This window comes from Apostichopus japonicus, chromosome 17 (genome assembly GCF_037975245.1).
Source record: "Apostichopus japonicus isolate 1M-3 chromosome 17, ASM3797524v1, whole genome shotgun sequence".
In the NCBI taxonomy this organism is placed as follows: Eukaryota; Metazoa; Echinodermata; class Holothuroidea; order Aspidochirotida; family Stichopodidae; genus Apostichopus; species Apostichopus japonicus.
In genome coordinates this window covers 31,092,015-31,118,732 of record NC_092577.1, presented here as the reverse complement: position 1 = coordinate 31,118,732, position 26,718 = coordinate 31,092,015, and the positions used below count along the sequence as shown (strand labels likewise).

The window sequence follows — 26,718 nt, the reverse complement described above, 5'->3', positions numbered from 1 at the left end:
TCAACAAAAATATGTTTCTTCTCTTTCAATTGCTGATCAACATAACCCGAATGTGAGTAAAGTGGATGTTTGTGATGCAGAATGAGTCAAATTTACTAAAAATTTGGTGAATCTTTGGAAAAGGCTTCTTTTTTTGGTTGGGGGGGGGAAGGAATTGGAAATACCACTCAAGGGGGCATTTATGACCAGATCAACTAAAATATGTTTCTTCTCTTTCAATTGCTGATCAACATAACCCGAATGTGAGTAAAGTGGATGTTTGTGATGCAGAATGAGTCAATTTTACTAAAAATTTGGTGAATCTTTGGAAAAGGCTTCTTTTTTTGGTCGGGGGGGGGGAAGGAATTGGAAATACCACTCAAGGGGGCATTTATGACCAGATCAACAAAAATATGTTTCTTCTCTTTCAATTGCTGATCAACATAACCCGAATGTGAGTAAAGTGGATGTTTGTGATGCAGAATGAGTCAATTTTACTAAAAATTTGGTGAATCTTTGGAAAAGGCTTCTTTTTTTGGTTGGGGGGGGGGAAGGAATTGGAAATACCACTCAAGGGGGCATTTATGACCAGATCAACTAAAATATGTTTCTTCTCTTTCAATTGCTGATCAACATAACCCGAATGTGAGTAAAGTGGATCTTTGTGAAGCGGAATGAGTCAATTTTTAATCAAGTTTGGTGATTCTTTGGAAAAGGTTTTTTTTGGGGGGAGGGGGGAGAGGGATTTTGGATATCCTGTTTGTGATATTGAAGTTTATTTGTATGCGTGTACAGAGAGGGACAATATTTGTCTTCTAGTGCAGTGCTAACTTGTTTACTACCAATCTGTAGACCAAGTTTAACCATACAGAGGAAACAGGCCTGTAAGATGTGTATCCCATCTGGAATGTATTGCTCGGTGAGCGTGCTTAAAATCCATCATTTCCCTCAATATTTATCAAAAAAAGCAACCTTGCAGCCCTCTAAAAACACTTTTTTTGGTTTTTGTTTTTCTTTGGTCTCTAATGATTTATAACCAGAAGCCTGGATGAGGTTAAAGGATTAACCATGAACTATGGGTACATAACCAGACCAAATACAATTCTAAGCTTATAGAGGTACTTTCCATAACTTCCCAAACGACTGACAGATATGCATTTTTCTTCCGGATACTTTCAAAACTATCAGAAACCGTGTAACAATTTTTCTTGTGTTTTTTCCCCCATTAATTTCTTGATTCCATCAGCATGCTCAATTCTGATCTAACTTTGATCATGTACCCGGTATATTTGTGATATTGTTGCATCAGTGTTCGAGAGAAAGAAAACAAATAAATGTAATTGTCCGCACCATTTCGGCACCCTGTCGGAAAGATCTTGTCATTTCGACAAAAAGACGTTTCGAGGAAAAGCGTGCCTTGCTTTTGGTACTATTGAGGGTCTGCTGGATAGGCTAATACTGTGCTTGTTCATTGGCAGATGAAAGCTATATATATCCGGTTGAAACGAAGGCAGACTAGCTACTTTACCAATCCGGAAGTAAACAAACCAATTTCGCTCCACACAGAAAAGAATTAAAAAACTTAAGTATGACCTCAATTGTATTGTCTTTTTTTTGGGCATATTTGCTTTTGGACATAAATTCAAATTCAAGTTTATTTGTCTCTCACAAATATAGAATGATTCCAGGTAAAGGTATACAAATGCTACCATGAATTTTCCCATTCACCCGGAATACAGCAGAGTCTGTTTATTTGCTTGGAAATTGAACTGACGATATTTGAAGAAAAATGATCTCAAATTTCTATATTTAGACTACGGAATTCATATGAAAAGACTGAAAGGAAGTTCATATTACGTAAATCAGAGATCAATTGGGCTTTGTTTTCTTGCTGTCGCTCATAAATGTATGGAACAATATTCGACCATTGTTGTTTATGACTATACTTTCGTGTCTCCAATAAGATATTTTACATTTCATTTCATTATATATTTGGGGGTGAAATTTATCACAGGTTTGGTATATATCTACCCTTTACAGGTTTATTACACAATCAGTAAAGAGAGTCTCACCTTAGTACAGTGGCGGCGGAACCGGGGGGGCTTGGGGGGGCTCAGCCCCCCAATGAAAAAGTTGAGGGGGCAAATGCATGATAAGCCCCCCCAATATTTACCAAGGCTCCGAAACGTGCATCTGCCCATTTTTCAATACATACTTGTCGATCTGTCCGATGCACACGTATACTATATGTGTAATAATTTTAGTAATTGCTGGGGGACCCTCGGCCCGTCCCCTAGCTATAGACCACATTGTCACCCCAACCGCGTCTTCACGCCCCGTGAAAAGTGGAAGCAGTGAGTGTGAGTACCGGTAAGCGTAACACAACTTCGTCTTAGGCCAATGACTTGCCTCATTTCAGCCAGTTCTCCAGCATGCCCTTACTTAGTGGCGGAGCGTCCATATATACAGTCAGGGGGCGGATGCCCCCCCCCTGACGGACTCAAATGGACTGCTGGCGCCCTTTTCAGTTTTTCACTACTTTTTACTTATTCGCGATTATTGACTATTTTATTGCACTCTCATATACCTATTGAGATTTGTCATATTCTGTTGGTGTAATTTTCCGACAAAATGGCGACGACACCTATTTATTCTCCGTTTATCTGCAAATTAGCAAGGCCCGGAAAGGGTCATTTCCTGCAATCTAGGGAGTATCTTTACTCAAAAATTTTCTGTAAGCTCCGCGCCAACCTGTGGTGGCGCTCCACTTAGATAGTGTCGAAAGCGCCCCTATAGACCATTCTGGCCCCCCCCTGACCAATACCCCTAGCTCCGCCACTGCCCTTACTACACTCAAAAACGCCTTTGCGAGTACACTACGAGTAATAGCAACTCTCTTAAAACACCATCGAATATACAAATTACGATGTTTTTACAGACTTTAACGTGCAATCTGAGAAATTGCAGACTTGAGACCCATATTTTAGGGCTAGGTATTCGCAGCATAAAACACTCGGGAAGTGCCGTTTCCGGCCATCTGGGGGTTTGAAAAAACCCAAAATTTTCTTGTACGCTCCGCGCCAACCGATGGTGGCGCTCCGCTTAGATAGTCTCCACACATTAGCCCCCCCAATAATTTTTCCGTTCCGTCGCGCCTGCCTTAGTATCATCTTTTACTAAGTGATAAAAAGCACCATAAAAAGAAATGAAGTTTCTAAATCTTGTCCAAAGAAGTGTCACTTGATCAGCTTCAGTGATTTCTTTCCCAGCCACTCTCACCGACGGGAAATTTAATGGACCTTGTTGCTAACGTATGCTGCACGTAAAAAAAAGAGGAATTCAGAGCTTGGGAAAAGCATCGGAAGACATTCATTCGTCTCTTGGATTAGAAAGAATTTAATTCTTTCAACTTTCAGCTTTGCGTGAGACACTCGACTGATACACTTCACTGACTCTGACGTGACTGAAGGGGGTTGACGTTGTTTGCTGACGTCAAACTGGTATTACAGCACTGTGTTACCTTGGAAACAGATTATTCTTAATTGTCTAGTTGTCTGCACAAAATCGATTGTTCAAATCAAAGTTACCTGTTTCATCTCAAAGTTCGCTAAAAATAAAAGGTTCAAAATTATTTGCGAGGACACTAGAGCAAAAAAATGTGTTTAAAAGTCCTGGGTATTGGCCATCAAATTTAAGCATGCTAATAAAGAATTTCCTTTAAAATTTCAAAAAGGACCTTTCTAGAGGTACAGTAATGAGTCTCCAAATTACTTCCCTGACATTTGAGGAGTAATTTATAGACAATTGCATATCTCCTCAACGATGGAAATAAATCAAATAGTACAACAGGTCAGCAGTAAAATGACTTGTAGGAGTTGGATTTTCTTTGCCTTTCTAGCATATTTGATGACCCTTTGATCGCTTACTCTGCAGGAAACTTCATATATAATATTTTAAATAGTACTCGCCCAAACTTCATATATCTGCTTGCTTTATGGCATTCTACTGCCTCAAGACAAGGACATCTTTTCTGCTATATCTAAAATCATGATAATAGAGGGACTTGTTTAATATATTTAGCCTTCGAGACACATCTAACCAAGGTGTTTCAGTTTAGTTTCAGAAGTTTAAAGATATGGTTTAGGTGAAGGACGACTTAAGGCACAAAACTAATTATGCTATGTTGTAGACTGCTATTGAAAACAACTCTGCTATGAGTCATAGTTTATTATCTCTATATAACCCTTTTTAAAGTTTTAGCCGAGGGTTCACCAGTTAAAGCGACTGGACTATGAAGTCTAACACTACAGACCATTGAACTCAATGCCAAAAAAAACACATTTTTTTTAAACTTTTATGACATCATATGACATGTATTCACATTGTCTACCAAACTTGCCAAGGAGGAAATGGTGTTGAGTGTCCTCCCAGGGTGCTATGTTGTTTCTATATGAACTTAAAGGAATATGATGCAAATGGTTGATTTTATTAGATTTTAAAAAACAATGGATTGACATTAACATTATTAGTCCTGCAGTGAAGAGCAGACGTCATCAACGATTTATCCTTAAAGGAACATTCCAGAGATTTTGCATATAGTTAAAGGTGAATGTCTTGAAAACTGGAATAGCTAGATACAAACATTATCAACACCTCTTGTTTTTTTCTCTCTTATATTGAGCTATAAATATATCAAGACTAAAATTGTGACTAAAATCATCCTTTCACTCTATTGTATTCCCAAGACTTTCCAAGCCTTTCCAAGTCTTACCAAGCCATCCTGAGCTTCTACAAGCCTTCCTTTGCCTTTCCAAGCCTTCACAAACCTTCCTATGCCTTCCCAGCCTTACCAAGCCTTCCCAATCCTTCCCAATACTTCCCAAGCCTTCCTATTCCTTTCCATGCCTTCCTATGCCTTTCCAAGCCTTCCTATGCCTTCCCAAGCCTCTACATGCCTTTCCAAGCCTTTCCAAGTTTTTCCAAACCTTCCCAAACCTTCCTATGCCTTTCCAAGCCCTTGCAAGCCTCCCTATGCCTTCCCAAGCCTTTGCAAGCCTTCTTGAGCCTTCCCAAGTGTAACAAAGCCAACAGAAGCTCATTGGAAACAACTATCTGTGTGATTATCTTGGAGGAACACCTGCTTATACTTAAAGCTAAATCCTTATCTTTTATCTTTACGACTTTATTTTCACATCCACAGCCAACCAAGGGATGTGTACCTCGCCATCTGTTCACTTTCTCGACAAGTGAAAGAAGTGATAGCATCCCACTCATTATCACTGCAGTGCAGTCATGGTGAACAGTGTTGTTTCAACGAACCCATTTCCCAAATTCCCAAATAACAAAAACACAAATTTAAAGGCATTGAAGACTCGCCCCAAACTGCGTGGGACCATCTGAAAAAGTTAACTTTCTGTTGCTTGCAAGTGACGTTTTGTTTGTGTCACTACAAAATGCAGACAGTAATGAAACGTGATACCTTAAATCTTCAGCTGGACCTGAGATGTCCATCGCTGTATCGCTTGTATACTGTGCTGTGGGTATTGACCACAGCTGTATTTACTGACTGTACACTAGTGTCTAATTACTGACGGTAGCAAGCTGTGTGTGTATTTACTGGGATCGATGGTGGTGTCTAACACTTCTGTTACACCTCATTCTAAATTAGGTCAAATTACCGGCATAAGACGTTTCTTTTTGCGCGAGTCTTCACACCCTTTAAGACTCTACTCAACAAGACTGCATGTCAGCCATTTTGAATACTTGTCAGTCAAGAATGTTCTGCAATCTGACGAGATTTTGAAAAATTTGAACCCAGTAACAGATAGGTTACGGGGCAGACACTGTAACCACAGTAACAGCAGCAGACCTTCACATAATGAACTAAAACATAAACTATTTTAGTTGCAAATCCCCTCAGCAAATTAAAAAAAAAACCTAAATAGAGCTTACAGTACATCAGGAGTTAAATTAATGCTACTTTAACATTACCAAAGCAAAGGTTTTACTGGTCATCCAAGACAACTGAACATACTTCATTTCTAATTGGACAACGAACCTCAGCTTTTGGTGCCTGTTCAGTGGAAGACTACTTGTTTGCATTCAAATTCAAATAGCTCGGTAACTAAGTACCCCCAAATAGGTTCAGTGTTACATCCCTATCCGTCAACATGGAGATACAGAAATAAAAACAAAACATAGTTGTAGGCCTATGGATCCACCTGCAGAGGAGTCTTGAATGGCCTAAGCTGGTGTCCTATTCACCATGCCTACACATATCCGTTACAGTGCATTTATTAGGTTTAATAATTTGCTACATTTCTTCCGACAACCATATTTTACTGTCCACTGTCCGGAACAGGATTCAAATCCGTCACTAGAATAAGACTATGTGTAAAAGTCAGAGGGCCTGACGTTTCAATCCTAGCAGGATCTTGTTCAGAGGCTGAATGACAAGTTACAATTTAACAGAAGGGACAAATACATACATAGAATACAGACAGGTTAATGAGCATGGTGAACACAAAAGAGAAAGATGTAAGAGGATTAGTAGACAAGGGATGGAGAGAAGATAGAAACGAACAGATTCTTTAGTGGATAAGCAGTTTGCTAACAGTTTTGTTTTATATAGACTAAGACTACTTGTGTATATTTTTATTTTTATTTTATTTTCTACATTAGACCTTTAAGGGATCAACTTTGCAGCTGTTCAATGTTTAAATTGGCAGCAACCAGTAAAAATAGGACAGGTGAACAAACAATATTATCTGCACGCTCCACAAACCCAAGGAGTCTTTGCTTTCTGTGCTCTATGTACCTTACACACAGATAATGCAATCATTTAAATACAGGGAGGGGGGCTAAACTAGTCAAAATAGGCTACATTTAGTCCTTCATACCACTCGTTAGCATCGACATATCAGGGTTTTCTACTACACAGTGTGCAGGGATGTGCCCAGGATTTCCTGAGTGCCGGGTATACTAATCGCCATCCTGGTGGAGGGGTCTAAGGGGGGGTGTCCCCCCTCCCTTTGAGAATTTTTTCAATTTTGGAAGGTGCTCAGATGCCAAATGCTGGCACTTGTGTAGCTTTTTAAGCACATACACAAGTACTAGTTTTGCCAACAATTTACATTTTAACAAATTTAGTGCTGGGCGGGATTCACGATTTTTGAGACAGTGCTGGGCGGTAATTGTTAGTGCTGGGCGGTAATTGTTAGTGCTGGGCGGGGCCGCCCAGTACCGCCCGGCATTGGCACATCCCTGAGTGTGGTATATATTATTTTTCTCAGACTCGATGTTAGTGGTATGTTAGTCTGCCATAGGAATATTAACTTTAAGGATGTTAGACAAAGCAGAACAGAAATATGTGTTTGTAATTGCACTTGTTGACGTTGTACTTTATGACATTGCACTGTGAGAACTCTGGAAACTTATGTTTTTCTAATTATCAGGCCCTGCCAATAACAAACATGCAAGGCACGCAAATAGTTTGCTTACCTATTGTTACACTCTGTCAGATAAGAATGGGTACTGGAGCCCCTGGGAACACTTATTTAGTTTCAGCTGCTATAACTCCATTGCAATTGTTGTGAATTGACAATCAATTCACAACAGTCTACATTTTCTTTTAACCCTTTTCAACTTTCATTCGAGCTCCTTTATATATAGGTGGCATTGAAAGACTAGCCGCCATCTATCCAAATTAAACACATTTGAAAACAAGACTCCACAATATCAATTATTGTATTCAAGACTGGTGTCAAAAATAGGGCGCGAGTTTTTAAGCGGCAAAATAGTTCATGTGACTGGTAGACCTTGGATATGAACAGTCCCGTGAACTCTATTTCAAAACAGTCAATACATGATCTCAACTGAAAAGGACAACATTTTATTTTTCATTTAGATCTTACCAGAGACCATTTTTTTTCAATTGTAAAACAAATTCTGTTTATCGTTAATAACTTAACAGTGAAAATCGATTGATCCACATTTAGTTACTGGGAGTAAAAATCTCTGTCTGGCCTATGGGATGATGTTACGTAGCATGTTTTTAATGTTGTTGCTTTAATACTTGTTCTCACGATATTTCGACCTGGTAGATATTCCACCCATGATAAGAAAAATCGTACTATGCAGAATGTTTCTGACTCAGTTGCATTTGTGTTGTAGTAATTTCAATATTATGTAAAGAAAGAAACGCTCGACGTGTGCTGGAACGTCCACGGTGAACAATGAACAGCCATTTATTTCCACGGTGACCAATGAGCAGCCAGTTATTTCCACAGTGACCAATGAGCAGCCAGTTATTTCCACGGTGACCAATGAGCAGCCAGTTATTTCCACAGTGACCAATGAGCAGCCATTTATTTCCACGGTGACCAATGAGCAGCCAGTTATTTCCACAGTGACCAATGAGCAGCCAGTTATTTCCACGGTGACCAATGAGCAGCCAGTACATTTCCACGGTGACCAATGAGCAGCCAGTTATAGATTAATTGATTGCTACATCTGGGCTAATCATTAGTGTCAGCCTTGTTACCACCACGCCATGTCAGTTCGTTGTTATCATCAACTAGTGTTTACCTTTAATTTTGATGATTGATGTGTCTAAAACGTTGAACAACTAAACCAACATATGAAGTACAGACTACAGGCTGCTTAATTGAACAGAGTATCCCACTATGAAGCATCTGTTTGCTATTAAATGCCACTAAAAAAGGACCAAAATGACTAATACACAAACTAAAAAGTGGTAACAAACTAACCAACCTGTGTTTGCCCTATAACACCACTTTAATATCGAGCAAATTTGGTTTCTTTAAAATGCCATCAAAACTAAACGAGAATAACAACAAATGCTGTACTACTGTAAAACTGCCCAATCTGTGCATCCCTCTATGCGTACAGTCGAGTTCAAACGCAGTAGAGATAACAAGAGTATGAAGAGGCACCGTAAAAGTATGCTTATTTACATAAACCAAAGTATCTTATGAAACAGAAACTAGACAGTCGTTACGTGCTTTACATGATGTACGAAAATAAACTGACACACTGTGGAAAAATAATTAAACCTATGGTAATTCTTGCTATGAAAGGAAGTATCGATTCGAATCGGAACTAAGTCTGAGGTCGTTCAGGGGATGGAATGTTTCACAGACAATGGGAACGGTTTTTTGTATGCTGTATAATTATTCAAATTTCAGAAAGACCAAAACATCATCATCGTCATTATCAGCAAGCAGAATCAGGTAGAGACGCTAATGCACATCACATCATCGACTGCCTTTTAATGTTGATTTCTACTCACTATCCAGCATCCTCTTAGACAGACATTAATGTAAACGCTCAGCGACATTATCAAATTCAAAGTACTCCGTCACTAGGTTACTAATTAACCACATACCCGCCCTAACGACATGATAAGATAAAGGTTTCTTTTCTATTTATTAACCCTCAGTTTGTATTTGATGACGCATACACACATGTTAATCAGTCTGAAAATCGTATAAATTATTAAACTACAATACATTAAACATGACGTTGTATCTTTTTAACATTTAAATTTTTAAGATTACTGTTGTATATCGTGGCAGCACTGTTTCGATGTGGATGAAGGAAGTCCAAAGCATCATAAAGAGAGGAAATTTTGTTTCAAGGGTTCTTCAGGATTCTGTGTTAGATTAACATTATTTTTATTTATTTATTCTTTGACAAATACATCCAGCAGTATCTCTACATGTCTTTAATGATAGAATAGCAGATGTATCTTTTGGTCCTCACATTTCTGTCTCTGTTGACATCGTACTTGTTGTGCAAGGGTTCCCTAACTGGGGTGCATGAACCCCCAGGGGGTGCGTGAGTCTATCCCAGGGGGTTCGTGAGACGTTTCTGAAAGTCAAAACTAGAGTACTTTTTTGTTGAACTAAAATCTGATATATCATATTATTTAGTAATGTACAAAAGTCGTACCTATCGACAAACTCTTTTCCTTTTCCATACACAGATGTTGCCATTTGAGTACCGTACCGTGCATGTGATAAATAACTGAATTATGAAACAGACACAAGCAGCATGTCTCGAAAAGTTGGGGGTTCGTGGACAACTCTGACATCAGGGGTTCGTGGGGGGATAAAGTTAGGGAAAGCCCTGTTGTAGTGAGTTTGCACTCTTACTGGAGTTCTAAGAATATTTAGCTACGATCGTACTCGTCTGCTTAGATCTCTGCTCATATTCTGGGACTTAATTAGTTTTAGTATATACAGGGTTTACCCTGCTGTTCACTTTGTGAGGTGCCTGCCTCTCTGTTTCAAGGGTTTATAATGCCAATGTTTAAATATCTTGTCATGGTGTGTTTGTCGGCCTATTCTTTTAAATGAGGGCATTTCTTGTGAGTCGGCTCTGTCCTCGCGACCAAAACAGTCTCGAAATAGGTTTTTTTGCATTTTCATTACTCTCCGAAAAATTAAGTGAAAATTAACAATGCCATTTGAAATTGTCTATTACTCATTGTGGGGATGATGTAACCATTTGTAAGACCAACTTTGGGCTGAAATAGTTGCCTTCATATCCTATGGAAATCGTTTCGGTAGATGACGTACAGAGTGGGTTTATAAGCGGTAAGAACTTGCATTTTTTAAACGATTTTGAGTCCTTTGAACTTTTTGCCATCCTAACACATGTAGACAGTACAGTACAGAGTTTTCCTCTGGTATTCACTTTGTGAGGTCACCGCCTCAATGTTTTAGAGAAGGAAACAATAATGCAATTGATTGCAATCCAACTTTGTTTTTGAACCCATGCCATCATCTGACATTGAAATATTGGCTGTGAACACTAAATTATTGCAACAAATATAAGTTATTCTGCCTATTTAGCACAGCATTTTTATCTTATTTATTGTTAGGATGATTGATATTGGGATGTCTGACAAAATTTTACGGTTGACCATGCCCCTGGTATGCTCAGGTCCTCCAGAGTCACAAACCAGTTATCGCCTCTCACATGAGAAATCCCAGGGAAAATCCTGATATATATATATAGATATATATAGATAGATAAATAGATATAAAGATAGATAGATATATATCTATATAGTGCAGGATTAAGTAAACATACTTGAACATGATTTTGATTGAGCCTTGGACTCGCACACACATATGAAAATCGGCCCTTTAGTAAGACTGCCCACTTCTTCACCTTTCTAGGTAATTAGTCTGGAACATTAGCATGCTTGTTAAGCCTAGCAAAGGAAACAAGCATGGAAAAGTTACTTTCTCAGCTCAAATTTCCAGCTATCTACCCAGAGGGCCAATTAAAATGCCCGAGGCAGAGAAACTGTTATGGCAGTGGTATTAAAGGGAGCACTTTCAAATGCACCGAGGTGAATTCTACTTGTACGTGATACTCATGCTGTTAGGACTTGTACTACAAGACAAGATATATAAACATTGGCATTATATATGTAACCCTTGGCAAATTTCCCAACCGATTCAAGATAAGTTGTGAACAACCATAGAAATACATTACACCAAATCCTGCCAATTTTTGTTTTTGCCACGTTTTCCTACTCTGCAAAATTAAAAACTGAAAAAATAATGTTTTCGTTATCAACGTGCAAAGAATCCGTGTTTACGCAGGTGGTTTCTGTAAATATAAAATAAACAATAACTGCAGAAAAAATTTCCATGTCAGAGGTGAAAGCAGCAATTAAGATATACATTTTGGTTGTTTATACAGCTTGCCAAACATTGGTTTAATGTCTGAGTATAATCGCATTTGAATCCCTGTCCAGCACCACCTATCTTTACTTGCAAAATATTCTTTAAATACCATTATCAGATGAACTTCCAAGAGCAACAGCAAAGAAATCAAATAAATTCGCCAAAACTTTACAATCTGTCCGCAGACCAACCACATGATCACGACAACAACAAATTATGCTGAAATTTCATAAGCACACTTATAGCCCAAGCAGACAAACATGTGTTCGAGTCATATGGACAGACCATATACAGCCGAACTAGATGTTGACATGACATAAAGAACCACAGATTTCAGAGTCAAATAAACCATTAAACAGCAGAGACTCTGACTATGTGTAAAAAAAGTGATTTTATCCAAAATGTTAACGTTCTGTCTTGACTACATCTTACCTGGTACACTTTTCCAGCAGGTCCACGGCTGTTGTGTTGCATAGTTGTTGTTGAGTGATATCCTTCCTTATGCTCCTAAGCCTATCCCACAAGAAGTTATACCACTCCCCCCACGAGAAACCCTCCTCCTTCAGATCTTTGTCCATGATATTATTCATCAGGTAGTTCATCGTCATGTCCAGGACTGGAGGGGGTCGAAGGTCCGAAGGTAACGGTAATTCCTGGGGGGAGAAAAAAAACGGGCATTACGGGAAGAAAGATTAATACGCTGCATAAAATGGATCCAAAACTCGATGATTAATCGATTAAGAACTCTAGGATTCCAAGTTACTGGAACCGAGAGTACGGTGGCTAAGTGGTGACAGGTTAGTAAGGCTCGATTAAGATAAACAGACAGCGGAGAAATAATTACCTGATCCGCAGACGAACGACTGTATTCCTTGACTGTGGCTGAATGGCAAACTTTCTGTTCCCTGGCACCCTGAAAATAAAATTTGATGGCATGAAAAACCATTCACAACAAATAATACGACCGAATCTCAATCATTTACATATCGAATCAATACCAAAGTACCAACTATGACTCAACAAATTTTAAAGAAAGGAGTTCTACTTTACAAGTATACCTGTCAGCACAGGCTTTAAAATAAAATGGGTGTTACTAAGTTTTTGCAAAATTTGTTTGAAAAGGGAGAACGAATTTCCTTGTTCCCTGAAAATTTATTCGATTTTCAATTTCTGTCACAGAACAACGGAATGCGTTTTCGTTATTCAAACAAATTTTGCAAGAAATCCTAATAAAGCTCATTCCATTTACAATAAAATAACAATAAACTAATAATCAATTGTTTCCATTGTGTGAATTTTACTCATCTGTGCTATAAAATCACTTAGGTAAACTTTTTGTTTGGATACTAGTTACATTCTAGGTAGGTTTCTGGTTACGCATAGGTACTAACCATACTAAATTTCCTTCCAGTTAATGGTTTTATACATGAACCCCTTCCTCCACTGTCCCCCCCCCCCTCCATCCACACATACCCATATATATATATATATATATATATATATATATATATATATACACAACCAATAATTAATAGATTGTTTGTGTAGACCACAAAGAACAAATATACATGATAAATTGTAAAATGTTGAAGAAGCCAAAGGGCCTTATATAAGTGCAAGCAAGTTTTTCAATATTGAATTTTCAATATTGATTCCAACATGATGAAATTCCTGACAAGGTTGTACAACCAGCAACTTTGTAAGACCCAATAATAACTTAAAGTTTACATATTTAGGACGGTAGTTCAAGTTAATTACATCCTGTTATGAAAAGATGACGGTACTTTCTGTATTGTTGGGGTAAGATGAAGAATAAATTCACAAGGCGAGAGTTCAATTTTCTAATTTTTTCAACTTTTGCAAATATTGAACTACGCTCAGGTTGGCAAATATTGACTGAAACTTTAGCATTTTGAAGAATTGCTGGAAGTCTTTCAAAAAATATTTGTCTCGGTGGAAGAAGGAGGATTTATAGTCGGGCTACGAACCACGTTCTCCACTTCGTAAATGCTCAGTCTGCGTTGAAATTGCCTCATGTAACGTTCTCTCTCCGGGCACATGTCTTCGCAGTCCGCACGCAACACTGGAACTACTCCTTGTTTCATGCTTCTCTCTGAAAAGAAACATTTTTTTTTAAACATACGGAAAAAACATTCAGTGGCAAAAATTAACATCATATTTTATATTTTTTGGTCCCAGCTCTACAAAGACTCAACAAATTTTTCTACCATAGTTGCAATCAAATTTGACATTTTCAGCTCAACAACTACCCTGATGACATCATTAATGCTGCTGTTGTTACCATGGAGATATGCTTTACCAAATATGACCAAAAAACGCTATGAGGATATCGTTTTTAACCTTCGAGCTACTGGATGATGATTCCATCAATTTTTTAACTAAAAAAGAGGGTCTGGCATTGTGTTTTTGGAGATGGTGTTACCATGACAGCACAAACAGCTCAGACTGTAAATAAAACATGTCAAAAAATTACGGGATTTTTTAGAGTTATGAGTATATTAAACTAACCTTCCCTTATCAGTCTGTCTCTCTCTTCCATAATCTCCCAACGCTCACTGGCTGTTTGGCATATTCGGCCTTCCAGAGCTCCGAGAGAAGCTAAAAATGATTTAAAACAGGAAAGAATGACATTTCGGTAAAAAATAGAACCATTGTTAAAGATATCACTAACTAGAGTATAAGTTTATAGCAACCGATGAGAATTTTCTTTTTGGGAGCCCCAACCATATCATCCAATGTTTTTATTTTGTTTTATATTCCAAATGGGTTACTTGCAGTGCAGACTTGTGACTGATCGATCGATTGATAGATTGATTCAATTATTGGTTGTTTGAATGATATAGTTTGATATCAACTTTTGTTTTTTATTCGTAAAAGGATAAATATCTGTAATGAATCGGGACTAGCACTGGTATTCTAGAATAGTTGCAATGTACTCTAACTTGCCCCGTATGGATTTGTACTCATTCTTGTACAGGTACTAGTGTAAGACCTTAGTATGTGTACTCATGCCTAAAGCATCATACTTGTACTAATAACCTGGGAAATTCTACTAGTACTCATACTAGTAACAAGGAGAAATCTACTAGTACTCATAACCAGGAGAATTCTACTAGTACTCATACTAGTAACAAGGAGAAAGCTACTAGTACTCATAACCAGGGGAATTCTACTAGTACTCGTACTAGTAACAAGGAGAAAGCTACTAGTACTCATAACCTGGGAAATTCTACTAGTACTCATACTAGTAACAAGGAGAAATCTACTAGTACTCATAACCAGGGGAATTATATTTGTACTCATACTAGTAACAAGGAGAAATCTACTAGTACTCATAACCAGGGCAATTCTATTTGTACTCATACTAGTAACAAGGAGAAATCTACTAGTACTCATAACCAGGGGAATTCTACTTGTACTCATACTAGTAACAAGGAGAAATCTACTAGTACTCATAACCAGGGCAATTCTACTAGTACTCATACTAGTAACAAGGAGAAAGCTACTAGTACTCAAAACCTGGGAAATTCTACTAGTAACTCATACTAGTAACAAGGAGAAATCTACTAGTACTCATAACCAGGGGAATTCTATTTGTACTCATACTAGTAACAAGGAGAAATCTACTAGTACTCATAACCAGGGGAATTCTACTTGTACTCATACTAGTAACAAGGAGAAATCTACTAGTACTCATAACCTGGGGAATTCTATTTGTACTCATACTAGTAACAAGGAGAAATCTACTAGTACTCATAACCAGGGGAATTCTACTTGTACTCATACTAGTAACAAGGAGAAATCTACTAGTACTCATAACCTGGGAAATTCTACTAGTACTCATACTAGTAACAAGGAGAAATCTACTAGTACTCATAACCAGGGGAATTCTACTAGTACTCATACTAGTAACAAGGAGAAATCTACTAGTACTCATTACCTGGGAAATTCTACTAGTACTCATACTAGTAACAAGGAGAAATCTACTAGTACTCATAACCAGGGGAATTCTACTAGTACTCATACTAGTAACAAGGAGAAATCTACTAGTACTCATAACCAGGGGAATTCTACTTGTACTCATACTAGTAACAAGGAGAAATCTACTAGTACTCATAACCTGGGAAATTCTACTAGTACTCATACTAGTAACAAGGAGAAATCTACTAGTACTCATAACCAGGGGAATTCTTCTAGTACTCATATTAGTAACAAGGAAAAATCTAATAGTACTCATAACCAGGAAAATTCTATTTGTACTCATAGTTATGCTGTTTTAATCATACTGCAGTTCAGTTACTGGGTTTGGGCATACAACATCCACCAATCAACTAGCATATTTCTGTTATTAAATACCATGTTATAATTAAATATCAAACGAACATGACAAATATCAAGAATTCATGTTGTTCAAGGAGGTCGGTCTTGGAGTCAGACGTCGAGGTCAATCGTGAAGGTCAGAACTGGCACTGTAAACAGATGCTTATGTCTGACTGAAAATGGCTGGAAAAATTTAATGGATAACTAAAGGTCAAAATGTCTGGGAAATATTAATGGATATTTTGAGAGTCAATATTTGCCAATTACTAATCCCATATTTACTCATTTATCCAATCATGAAAGGAGAACGTCCAGAATTATATATTAAGGCAGAGTTCTGCTTTGACGATCTGTCTGGCTTTCAGTAAAGTCCTCACATCAAAGTTCATACCGTTTAAAGTCCGTAATGAGTTTCCAGTAGGCACTCGTCAGAAGAGATTTGATCAGTACATAGCCATGTCATCCCACATTAATGTACATGTTGTATACCACCTATATCAAGGTTCAGGTTGGGTTGATACAGGTGGTCGCATTTTGCCAGTTAGCAAGAAATTACGTGATCTCGTAAGAGTACCGTAATGCGTAGGTGTCATATGTCATATTTTAGTACTGAAAAGCGTACAAACATTTGCCACTCTATGAACTGTTTTATGCCTGACATATTGGCTGATCAGAGTAGATAAAATGTCCAAGGCAAAACTGAAATTCATATCTGCAGAACAGCATCAGATATTTGGACTATTTTACATTTTCGAATAGTGTCTTTTCATCATACAATTTCCTTAAAAAAGAGCTTTTCCTTATTAAAAAACTTCAGTCTCGTTACTAAAACCAGCTATAAATGGCAAATTTCAGTCCACTGAAAAAAATGCAAAAAATAATTGCATTAAAAGAGCCACACTTCCTAAACCAGGGAGCAAACTTCACCAACTGTCGCCAAAAAAACGAAGCAATGGCTTTACCGGAGGTTTTTCTTGAAGTCTCCGGCTGAGATGAGGATGTAGCTAGCTCTTCTCTCCTCACAAGGGATCGTTTAGAGGGCGACACAGAGGTCCTCTCCTTGGTCACTTCCGAGCGCACCGCTGACCTAACAGCAATGTTAGTAGTCTTGGGTTTGACTAGATAAAAAGAAAGAAAGATGGAAAACACTGTATTGGCTTCTGTGACACTATACTGACAGTTTATATACTGTTTCATCAAAGAAATTATCTGGAAAAGTCAGTTTGAAGACCTTTCTCTATAATTATGCAATCAAATCTTTTCAGAAGGACCAATATTTGCATCTTTAGTGCGATTACTGTACCTATCAGTTCTGAAGCAATGATTTGGATCGACTTGGGTGATTTAACAGCTTCATAGAATATGGTTTTGATAACCTCTGTGTGGAAGTGATGAATATTCACGCATATATTTGAATGATGTGTCCTCAGTACCTTTTTCCGGAGTAGAGCCCTTCGATTGCGGGCTGGCCCAATATATCGAAACAGGCGGAGTTCCCCTCTTTATGTATTTGACTTTCCGTTTCGCCCTCGATGCAGAAGACTTCAAAGAGAAGAAGGGGAATAAATCGTTGTGAAAGTCACATCTTGAATACGGAAATTGCATACATACAGTAGGTATACTAGCATGATTATTTAATAAAAGTGCGATAGTAAAGGTTGCTTGAATATATCCAAATTATGAATACAATACAAGCAATGAACTACACAAATTGTACCTAGAGATCCACTAGCAATGTAATGGAAGAGTCCAGGTTCATAGCACTTTCTGTCCTTTTTTTTGTCCCAATGCCAGCAAAAGATACAATTACATTAGATGGAAAGGTAGCATGAACCCGTCGTCGTACCAGTCACTCTTACATCGTGGAAATTTGAGAAGACACACACCCATTTAACACAAAGGATTGAATTGTGATTCAGTCAGATGTTATCAAGGTTTATTTTTGGTGACTCAACCTGGTGTACAGTGATCTAAAGATGGATGCCTTTTATTGATATGTATATATAGAGGGCAGTATTTAAGTTTACAATATACTCAGAACACAGCTTCACATATTTGGTTCCTGTTGATGTATGGTGATATAATCAAAGACAATTACACCATTAACATCAGTGTCATTCAAGCAAATATAGAATGGTTGACCACGAATACATAGAAACTATTTTGTATTTGAACGATTGGACACATTCTCTGGAACTAATTGCCACAGGAAATTAAACATTACAGCACTGTTTCATCTTTCAGATGAGAATTTAGACATAATTATTTGAGAAATTACTCACTATTACCACATCTCCCTATATTGCATTGCTTTTGTTATATATTGCTTTGTTATTTTTGTTGTTTTGCCATTATTATAAATATTTTTTGTCCACATGTATTAGTTTAACTGTGTCATATGAAATAAATAAATAAATGAATTAAATTAAATGAATCCACATTTAACACTCACATGATCTGTGAAATAAATAATAGCCGACGCACTGTCTGGATGGCAGGAAACTTTCACCACTTCCCCGTACTCTTGAAATATATCCACCAGGAGACCACGGAGGTTGAGCCCCGGAGGTATGTCCTTACACACGATGCTGGTAATTCTCTTGATCTCGTCCGGAGAGGCCGTCCGTTGACGGTCGGTGATGGACACTCTATGTCTCTTGGCTGGAATATAAAAAATGACAAATAAATAGAGACAGTAAACAAAGAAAACAACCCAATATTTTACTTTAAATTTGAAAACGGTTTGAAAAATCTATTTTTCATTGTGAAGCATAAGGTAGCTGCTCAAAAACTGACAATATGAAACCATCGCCAAGGAATGCAAAACCTAATATAGGAGCATGACAGGTCAGGATGTTTGACTTATTTCATGTGTAACTGTTTTCCATCCTGGTGGGCTTCTTCTTCTCACCAGATAAATTCGGTTGCCATGGAATACTTCTATGATTTCTAACCCACCAATCAGGAGTTTTTCAAAAGCTACATTCAACCGACAGTAGTCAAACTGTTTTAAACAATAATTTAAAAAGCATATTAAGGAAAACAAGAAAAAAACGAAGTTTTATTTTTTTTTATTATTTGTCTCAACAGGTTAGCCCTGGGTTGCAGATTACTTGAAGGTTTTCAAAATACTCAGTGGGTGGCATTCTGATCTCCAACTTTCATATTCTCAGACATTGCCAGGGTGAAAATTTTGAAAGTAAATTTTTATGTATTAAATTCACGTCAGTGCCGCTGAAAGATTTCTAAACGTTTGGACATAAGTGAAGATAAGTACAATTTCATATGTAGCATAGTTGTCTTGTGGAGTATACTGAGGACCTTGAATAAAGGTTATTGCAACGTCCCTCAAAGTGTTAATCACTATGTTAGGAACATTGCAACCAAGGCCGCACTGGACGGAGAGAAGAAAGAAGTATTTTTTTGTCCCTGGCTTTGTTTTAAGGGGGAACTTTTTCCTGCAAACACATATTTACACTTTGTTACATTCATGTCGGTTTAGCTACCGTTCCTAATATAGATGCAACAGGGACAGGGTCTACAACACGTACAAGGCTAGTCGACTTTTCATATGAAGCTACGTAATGTTAGTATATAATCTATATAATCCAGTGGGCCACTAACAGCTGGTAGCACCATTTTGGGCAAAAAAGAGCTTAGGGCTTAGTAAAAAAAAGTTTAAAAAAAAGAAGTAATGTATTAACGAATTAGTATCATTAACTACATGTCAATATGATATTTTTTACCCATGTCTTACACCCTGGAAAAAGTAAAATGGATTGTTCACAAATAGGTTTAAGCAACTTCCAAAACAACACAGTAAATTGTTCATAGATTAACAGTGACAATCTGCACCAGGGGTTCAGTACCTCTCCTTATCCTTGTATATATCTTATTCATTGAACATGAAGCTCAATGAGCCAATCTGTTCGAAAAGTGGACAAGGAGCTATTTTCATGTTTAGTCATGAAAAATTCAGTCGTCTAATTCAAACCTATCGTTAATATTTGATCTTACATATCTCGTACAAGAGCGACAGATTCAAGCAACCGACCTTCTTCATTTTGCTCTTCCGATCTTCTTTTTTTCTTTCCTTGGACTCCTTCCAGAGCTTTACCGAACAGACCTTTCCTCCAGATGACCGTTTTCTTCGATTCCTCTTCTGTCTCTCGGTCGGTTCTACGGCGGGCACCAAACGTCTCGAGATCGGAGAGATCCTTCTCCCTTCCACCTTCTTCCTCTTCCATCTCAATCAACGGACGCTTGCTTCCAAATCCCTTCTCCTTGCTGTCTGCTTTTCTAGACCATGGTGCATGATCAGTCTTATCTAATTTTCCAAAGAGTCCTCCTTTGATTAAAGGCTGACCCTTAGCTTCATCTGCCAAGATGGCCGATGCGGCAATCGGTTTTCCGAATAATGCTTTCGTTTCGGAAACAGGGTGGCTCGCAGGGCGATTAGGTTCCGATCCACCAAACGTGGCCGAAGATGGAACCGTCTCCTGAGCGGTGCTAGTAGTCGAACTGGGCTCGGCCGCAGGAATTGGCTTTCCAAACAGAGTTTTTACACCCGAGACGGAATCCTGGTCCGAACTGTCGACGCTTGCGATTCCAAAACCTGATCCACGCTGACTCTCTCCAAACGAAGGTACTCCAGTCTGGAGACCAAGATCGCCTGCAGGTTGTGGTCGACTGCCGCTGCTACTCGGATCTACAGATGGAGTAGCAGATGCGGGACTTTTGCCAAAGAGACCCAACGAAACGGTCGTCGAAGAGGTACTGGGCTTTCCAAAGAGACCAGCGGAAGAAGATGCTGTGGATCTGCTGCCAAAGACGTTCGGAGATGAAGAACTGCCCTGTACTTCACTCCTCTCGAGACGAGAGGCAGAGCTACGTGGTACTTTCCTTCGTACATCATGATCTGAGATATTGGATTGGAAAAATAATATTAGAAAAGTTTATAAAAAGAAAGAGCAATGTTTCAGGTAACAATTAATGAGACATTTACCACTGTAGTTATGAGACTTTTGTGGCTGTAGTTATGAGACTTTTGTGGCAAGTGCCTTATTGTATGATCATGAAAACAATTTCTTTTTCCCTGTGGTCGAACAAAAACAAATGGTTGCACACCAGGGAAATATGTCACATTATATGGAAGCTGGACCGGCTAAGAGGTAGCGCCCTCTCTAATCCTCTGGTTCCCGGGTGGTTCTTATCCCGCCAGAAGCTGAACAAAGATGGGAATCCCATGTAGAAATCCACACGCACTTGTTCCGTCTAGATAACTTCACTTTCCGAGCAGGATTTTCTAACAAAATTTAACCTGTCATTCATACAGATCCAGTTTGAATCCATGTTTCTCACTTGATCATCAGCAATGACAGATTGGTACTCTGCACTGCTGTAAAAACATCGGGTAATACTCAATTACCCCCCCCCACCCCCGGGGGAATAAAAGAGCAATTATGAGAAACCCTTGTTCTTACCAGTGAAAGATCGTTGATGCAATGTCCTTCTCATTGCCTTCAATTCCTGAGCAGCACCATCTTGGTTGCCGGACCTTTTCTGAGAAAGTCTCTGCAGGGCCTCTCTTTTCTGTAAATTTTAGAAACCATGTATACAGTAAGTTCATCATGTTTCAGTCAACATGAACATGCTGCTCGTGAAAAAGAAGAGCAAAGTCGATATAACCCGAAAATTAATTGTTGAATTTATACTTACACATGCAGGTACACTTCTTTAGGCCTAACATTGGCCATAGGTCAGCCTAACAACCCCTGTTATTGTCAGGAACACTGACAGCCTGGTTACAGTAGATGGTGCAGTACTGTAGGCTACACACTACATGGCACGCATTTTCACAGACCCTATGTAAGTGAGTTGAGTATCATACAGTAGTCTGCATTGCATGCCGTCCAGGCCTGCATCTATGGTAACTAGGCAAAATTTCCCGCTTTGGAAGTTTCACAGTCATTTTGCTGACATTGTAATATTAGTTAAAGGTTTCATCATTTGATTTTTATTTCTGTAAATAATATAGACCTATCACTATACGCTTCCATTGCACACAAACCAATGTTTTGTCAGGTGTCATTATTCTTGAGTATCAACTGTAACTGAGAGAGTGTAGCGCTGTACAAGGTTCCTCTTGCTCTTCCTTGTAATTTCATCTTTTAATCTTTTTGTCGTGCCTTGATATTATTGTGGGCTGAATTAATGGGTGATTATGTGAGTAATTGCTCTGGATCATGATGATACCTTTATATTTGATTTTTTGGGCCCGGTTTTGTGGTTATTTTGATGGTTTTGTTATCTCCTCATGGTTTTTTATTTGTTCATATCGGCCATACGACACCATCCATAGTGATGGTCAAATTTGTCACTATTATCATGGCCGGCTAGATCTATTGTCAGCTTATGTACAATGTCAGCAGAAGGATTTCCTGCCCATTCATACATATATATATTCCAGGCTTTATTCGTAGTCCATCCCATCTACATTTTAATGAATATGGGCTTTCAAGTGACAAGTGTACGTACAGAAATTAGCATCCTAAAGACTACTACGTTATCCTTGTACACAGCATCAAACTAAGTCATATTAACAGCATTTAACAGCCGCACACTCAAGAGTAAACCATGGAGGCGTCGTGGTAAACCTGGAGGTAAGAGACATTCTAGGAGTCGCAAACAGATTGCCGTAATCATTTCTAACTGCCGTACAAATATTTTGCGATCCCCGCAAAACGGTAGTAATCGATGAAATCGAACTTCGTTACCTAGAGTAAAAACGTTCTTGAAACTGAGTGTTCACACATGGAATGCACGTTCTATATGTAGCAAAAGGGCAGGTCCAAGCTATTGTATCCCTAGAAGCCAAATTTCAAACTTTACTGAAGCTCCCTAAATGTGGTGTCATGTTAAAGCTGAATTACTGAAGTTTCAGATTTTCATAATTTTTTTTAATTGTTTTGCCTATTCGAACAATTACAGCCGGCTAATTTGCATAAATTCAAATTGCAGCGTGACGTACGGGACATTTGGAATTCTATTTCCCTGCCAGCAATATGAACTTATTGAATATAACTTATGTGGGACATGATACACCCTTCCTTCCAATAATGTTGACATATTATGTTTGGGGGTTCATCAATTAAATATGCTAATTAGCTAGTGTCCAAATACTGATGTCCCGTACGTCACAATTTTCAGCACTTTTTTTCAAGTTTTGATATGGACGAACAATTTTTTATTTGGTGATATTCTGTAAAGTTCTAATTAAGAACATTGTTCAACAAAATCCATCCAAAAAAAATTGAAAAAATATTCACAGCAAATCTAATTATCAAAATTAAAAATGTGACGTATGGGACAAAATGTGACGTACGGGACATAGTGTGGGGGGAAACCCTGTATTTATACATAATAAACATGCATGGGCTCCAATGGGGACCTCTACTGGAAACCTTTCAATGCTTGCAAATCTATTTTGTTGAAAGATGTTAGTTGCAACTTATAATCCCTGCATGCCTGAAGAGCACAACATGGCTTCAAAATGACTGATGACCACCAACAGCCCAGGTGTTGTTCAATATACTATCGGGAAGTCAATTGTGTGTGTGTGTGGGATACAGAATCATCTACAATGCTATTCAACATTGACATTGAATGAGGACAACTTCAAGAATGTTGAGTTTGCATTTCAACATTTCGTAGGCCTATTGTGAAGTGTGACTATCATGACTGTGCAACAATGTTCTTGTGTCCTGAACTTAGATAGTAGACATTGAGATTTTTAGTTACAAGTGTAGAGTTTTGCTCGCCCAATTTTTGCAGAGGACAAACACTCATGAGTTTGTTCAATAATCAGTATTAGATCTATAGAGTTTTCTTTATTGTACTAGTTTCATAGATGGACATTACATTGACGTTACTGTGGACATTTTGATATGTTTTGAATGGGATGGATCATATTTCAACTTGAGGGTCAATAGTGGGGAGTATGATACAGTGCTGTACAGTATACACTGGAAACAGTTTTGCACCAAAACTTGCATCTTGAATCATTTGTGGTCTAACAAAGCTAGAATTGATGTTATGAGTATTTGGTCTGGTAACCAGTATCAGGTCTATAGAGTTTTCTTTGTTGTACTAGTTTCATAGATGGACATTATGTGGACGTTACTGTGGACATTTTGGTAGAATATGATGGATCATATTTCAACTTCAGGGTCAATAGTGGGGAGTATGATACAGTGCTGTACAGTATACACCGGAAACAGTTTTGCACCAAAACTTGCATCTTGAATCATTTGTGGTCTAACAAAGCTAGAATTGATGTTATGAGTATTTGGTCTGGTAACCAGTATCAGGTCTATAGAGTTTTCTTTGTTGTACTAGTTTCATAGATGGACATTATGTGGACGTTACTGTGGACATTTTGGTAGAATATGATGGATCATATTTCAACTTCAGGGTCAATAGTGGGGAGTATGATACAGTGCTGTACAGTTTATATACCGAAACAGTTTTGCATCAAAACTTTGCATCTTGAATCATTTGTGTTCTAACAAAGCTAGAATTGATGTTATGAGCATTTGGTCTGGTAACCATTATTAGGTGTATAGAGTTTTCTTTGTTGTACTAGTTTCATAGATGGACATTATGTGGATGTTACTGTGGACATTTTGGTATGTTTTGAATGGGATGGATCATATTTCAACTTCAGGGTCAATAGTGGGGAGTATGATACAGTGTTGTACAGTATATACCGAGACAGTTTTGCACCAAAACTTGCATCTTGGATCATTTGTGGTCTAACAAAGCTAAAATTGATGATATGAGTATTTGATGAATGTTTAGAGTAGATTTATACTTTACGCATTCCATGTTTTATGTAGTGGAATGATCTCACAAGTACAGTCACTGCTCTTTTCGATCCCCGAAAGAAGGAAATATGGCATTAAATTACAAATGACATTGTTCTGACATATCCAAATTAATGTTTTTATGTAGAAATCAGCTTGTTATGGTATATTCAGGAATAAAAATATGAGTTTTCATAGTCAATTTTTATTTGGACAAATTGTCCCGTACGTCACATGTCCCGTACGTCACATGTCCCGTACGTCACAGGACAATTTTCATTTGTGTAATCACTGAACTGGAATGGCTTCATATTTTTTTCTAATATGTTACAGCTTAGCCCTTGGAAGGTTAGGCTATTCACTAGTTATAACAGCTTGATCACTGCCCTCCTAATTTCACAGTGATTTCAGCTTTGCTCTTTAGCAAAAAAAACACAAAATTCTCTGGTCCCGTACGTCACACTGTACATTAATTAAGATGAGACCTAATTAAAGCAAGTGTAGGAAATCTTCATAAGTTTGTAATAAAGTAGCAGCAATAACAAATATGAAAACCTGAAAAAGTTTCTGGAAAATAGATTTTTTATAACTTTTAGACACATTTAAGTCTCTGAAATGTCCCGTACATCACAGTGCAAATAGCTTGGACCTGCCCAAAACTGTAACACTTGTTGAATATGTGTTGGAGCATGATGCTGACAGTATGTGCATTAATGAGACATGGCTTACTGACAAACACACTGTAATTGTTGGAGAGTGTACCCCACCTGGTGAAAATTTCTTAAATATATCACGTGGTAGTTCTAAAGGTGGTGGCATTGGTATTTTATATAAGAGACCTTTATAGTTAATTGTATCCTCTACTGGTTTTCAATCTGCTACTTTTGAGTATGTTTGTGTGACTGATAAGTCAAAGTCTGTTCAATTTGTGGCCGTGTACCGACCTCCACCCTCTGCGGCGTATGGTTTGAAAATGTCTGTATTACTGACTGATTTTGAGCTGTTTCTAGAGGAACTATGTGTTATTCCTGGGCAGTTAATAAATTGACTTTAATATTCACATAGACTGCCATGATAAATGGGACACTAAACAGTTCCTATAAATTCTCTTGAACCTTGGTTTTCGTCAACACATTGCTGGTGCAACTCACAGATATGGTCATACTCTTGATTTGGTACAGTAATAACCCGGTTTGATGATGACATAATACAATATTATCATATACACCCCCCACTATTGGTGTTCATAAATGTACACCCATCCCATTGGTGATATCATCAGGCAGTATAAATTATTGTTCAGTTTCATCTATATGCTGATGACACTGCTTTCAGTCAGTAGATCCATGCTGGATTATTGCAGTTGCATCAGAAACTAGGCTTATCATAATGTGGTTCGTTGCACGTTAGGGAGACTAGTAGAACGAACATTTAATTGAGCTAGCCTAACTGCGTGATATTGTAAGCCTAATGAGTAACGTTAGTTCTTGTCCTAGGCCTATACTTGTGTTCGCGAAACTAGCTCTCGTGTACAGTGTTCAACGTTAATGCGAGTGAGCAGAGTAGATTACGTTTCGTTTCATAGACCTTCTTCAGAGCATTTGACACGAAAGCTATATGTTGACACAACAGAAGAAAGATGAAATAATAAGTTAAGTTGATGATATCACCTTTCTTTGATTATAGGAACTCATGGTTTTGCTGTATACATGGCAAATATGATCGCAATCGAGACTCTTCAAATCCTGCCCTGCTCGTCCGTCGAATTTACGAATTGAGGGTGCACTTGAGTAACAACTGTATCAGTAAGA

At 38.1% G+C, this 26,718-nt stretch overlaps 1 protein-coding gene across 1 annotated transcript in view; it reads right to left on the bottom strand.

The window, feature by feature from the left end:
* Positions 1–26,718, bottom strand: part of LOC139984179 (germinal-center associated nuclear protein-like) — a 99,202-nt gene extending 72,484 nt beyond the window's left edge. The window contains exons 1-10 of the mRNA XM_071997955.1: positions 26,578–26,718; positions 21,527–21,635; positions 20,098–20,961; positions 18,496–18,704; positions 17,477–17,585; positions 17,006–17,161; positions 14,232–14,321; positions 13,691–13,815; positions 12,547–12,615; positions 12,135–12,355 (exon numbers count right to left, since the gene is read on the bottom strand). Coding sequence (XP_071854056.1) covers positions 12,135–12,355; positions 12,547–12,615; positions 13,691–13,815; positions 14,232–14,321; positions 17,006–17,161; positions 17,477–17,585; positions 18,496–18,704; positions 20,098–20,961; positions 21,527–21,635; positions 26,578–26,601 — 1,976 coding nt within the window. The 5' untranslated portion in view covers positions 26,602–26,718. The remainder of the gene's footprint in view (positions 1–12,134; positions 12,356–12,546; positions 12,616–13,690; positions 13,816–14,231; positions 14,322–17,005; positions 17,162–17,476; positions 17,586–18,495; positions 18,705–20,097; positions 20,962–21,526; positions 21,636–26,577) is intronic.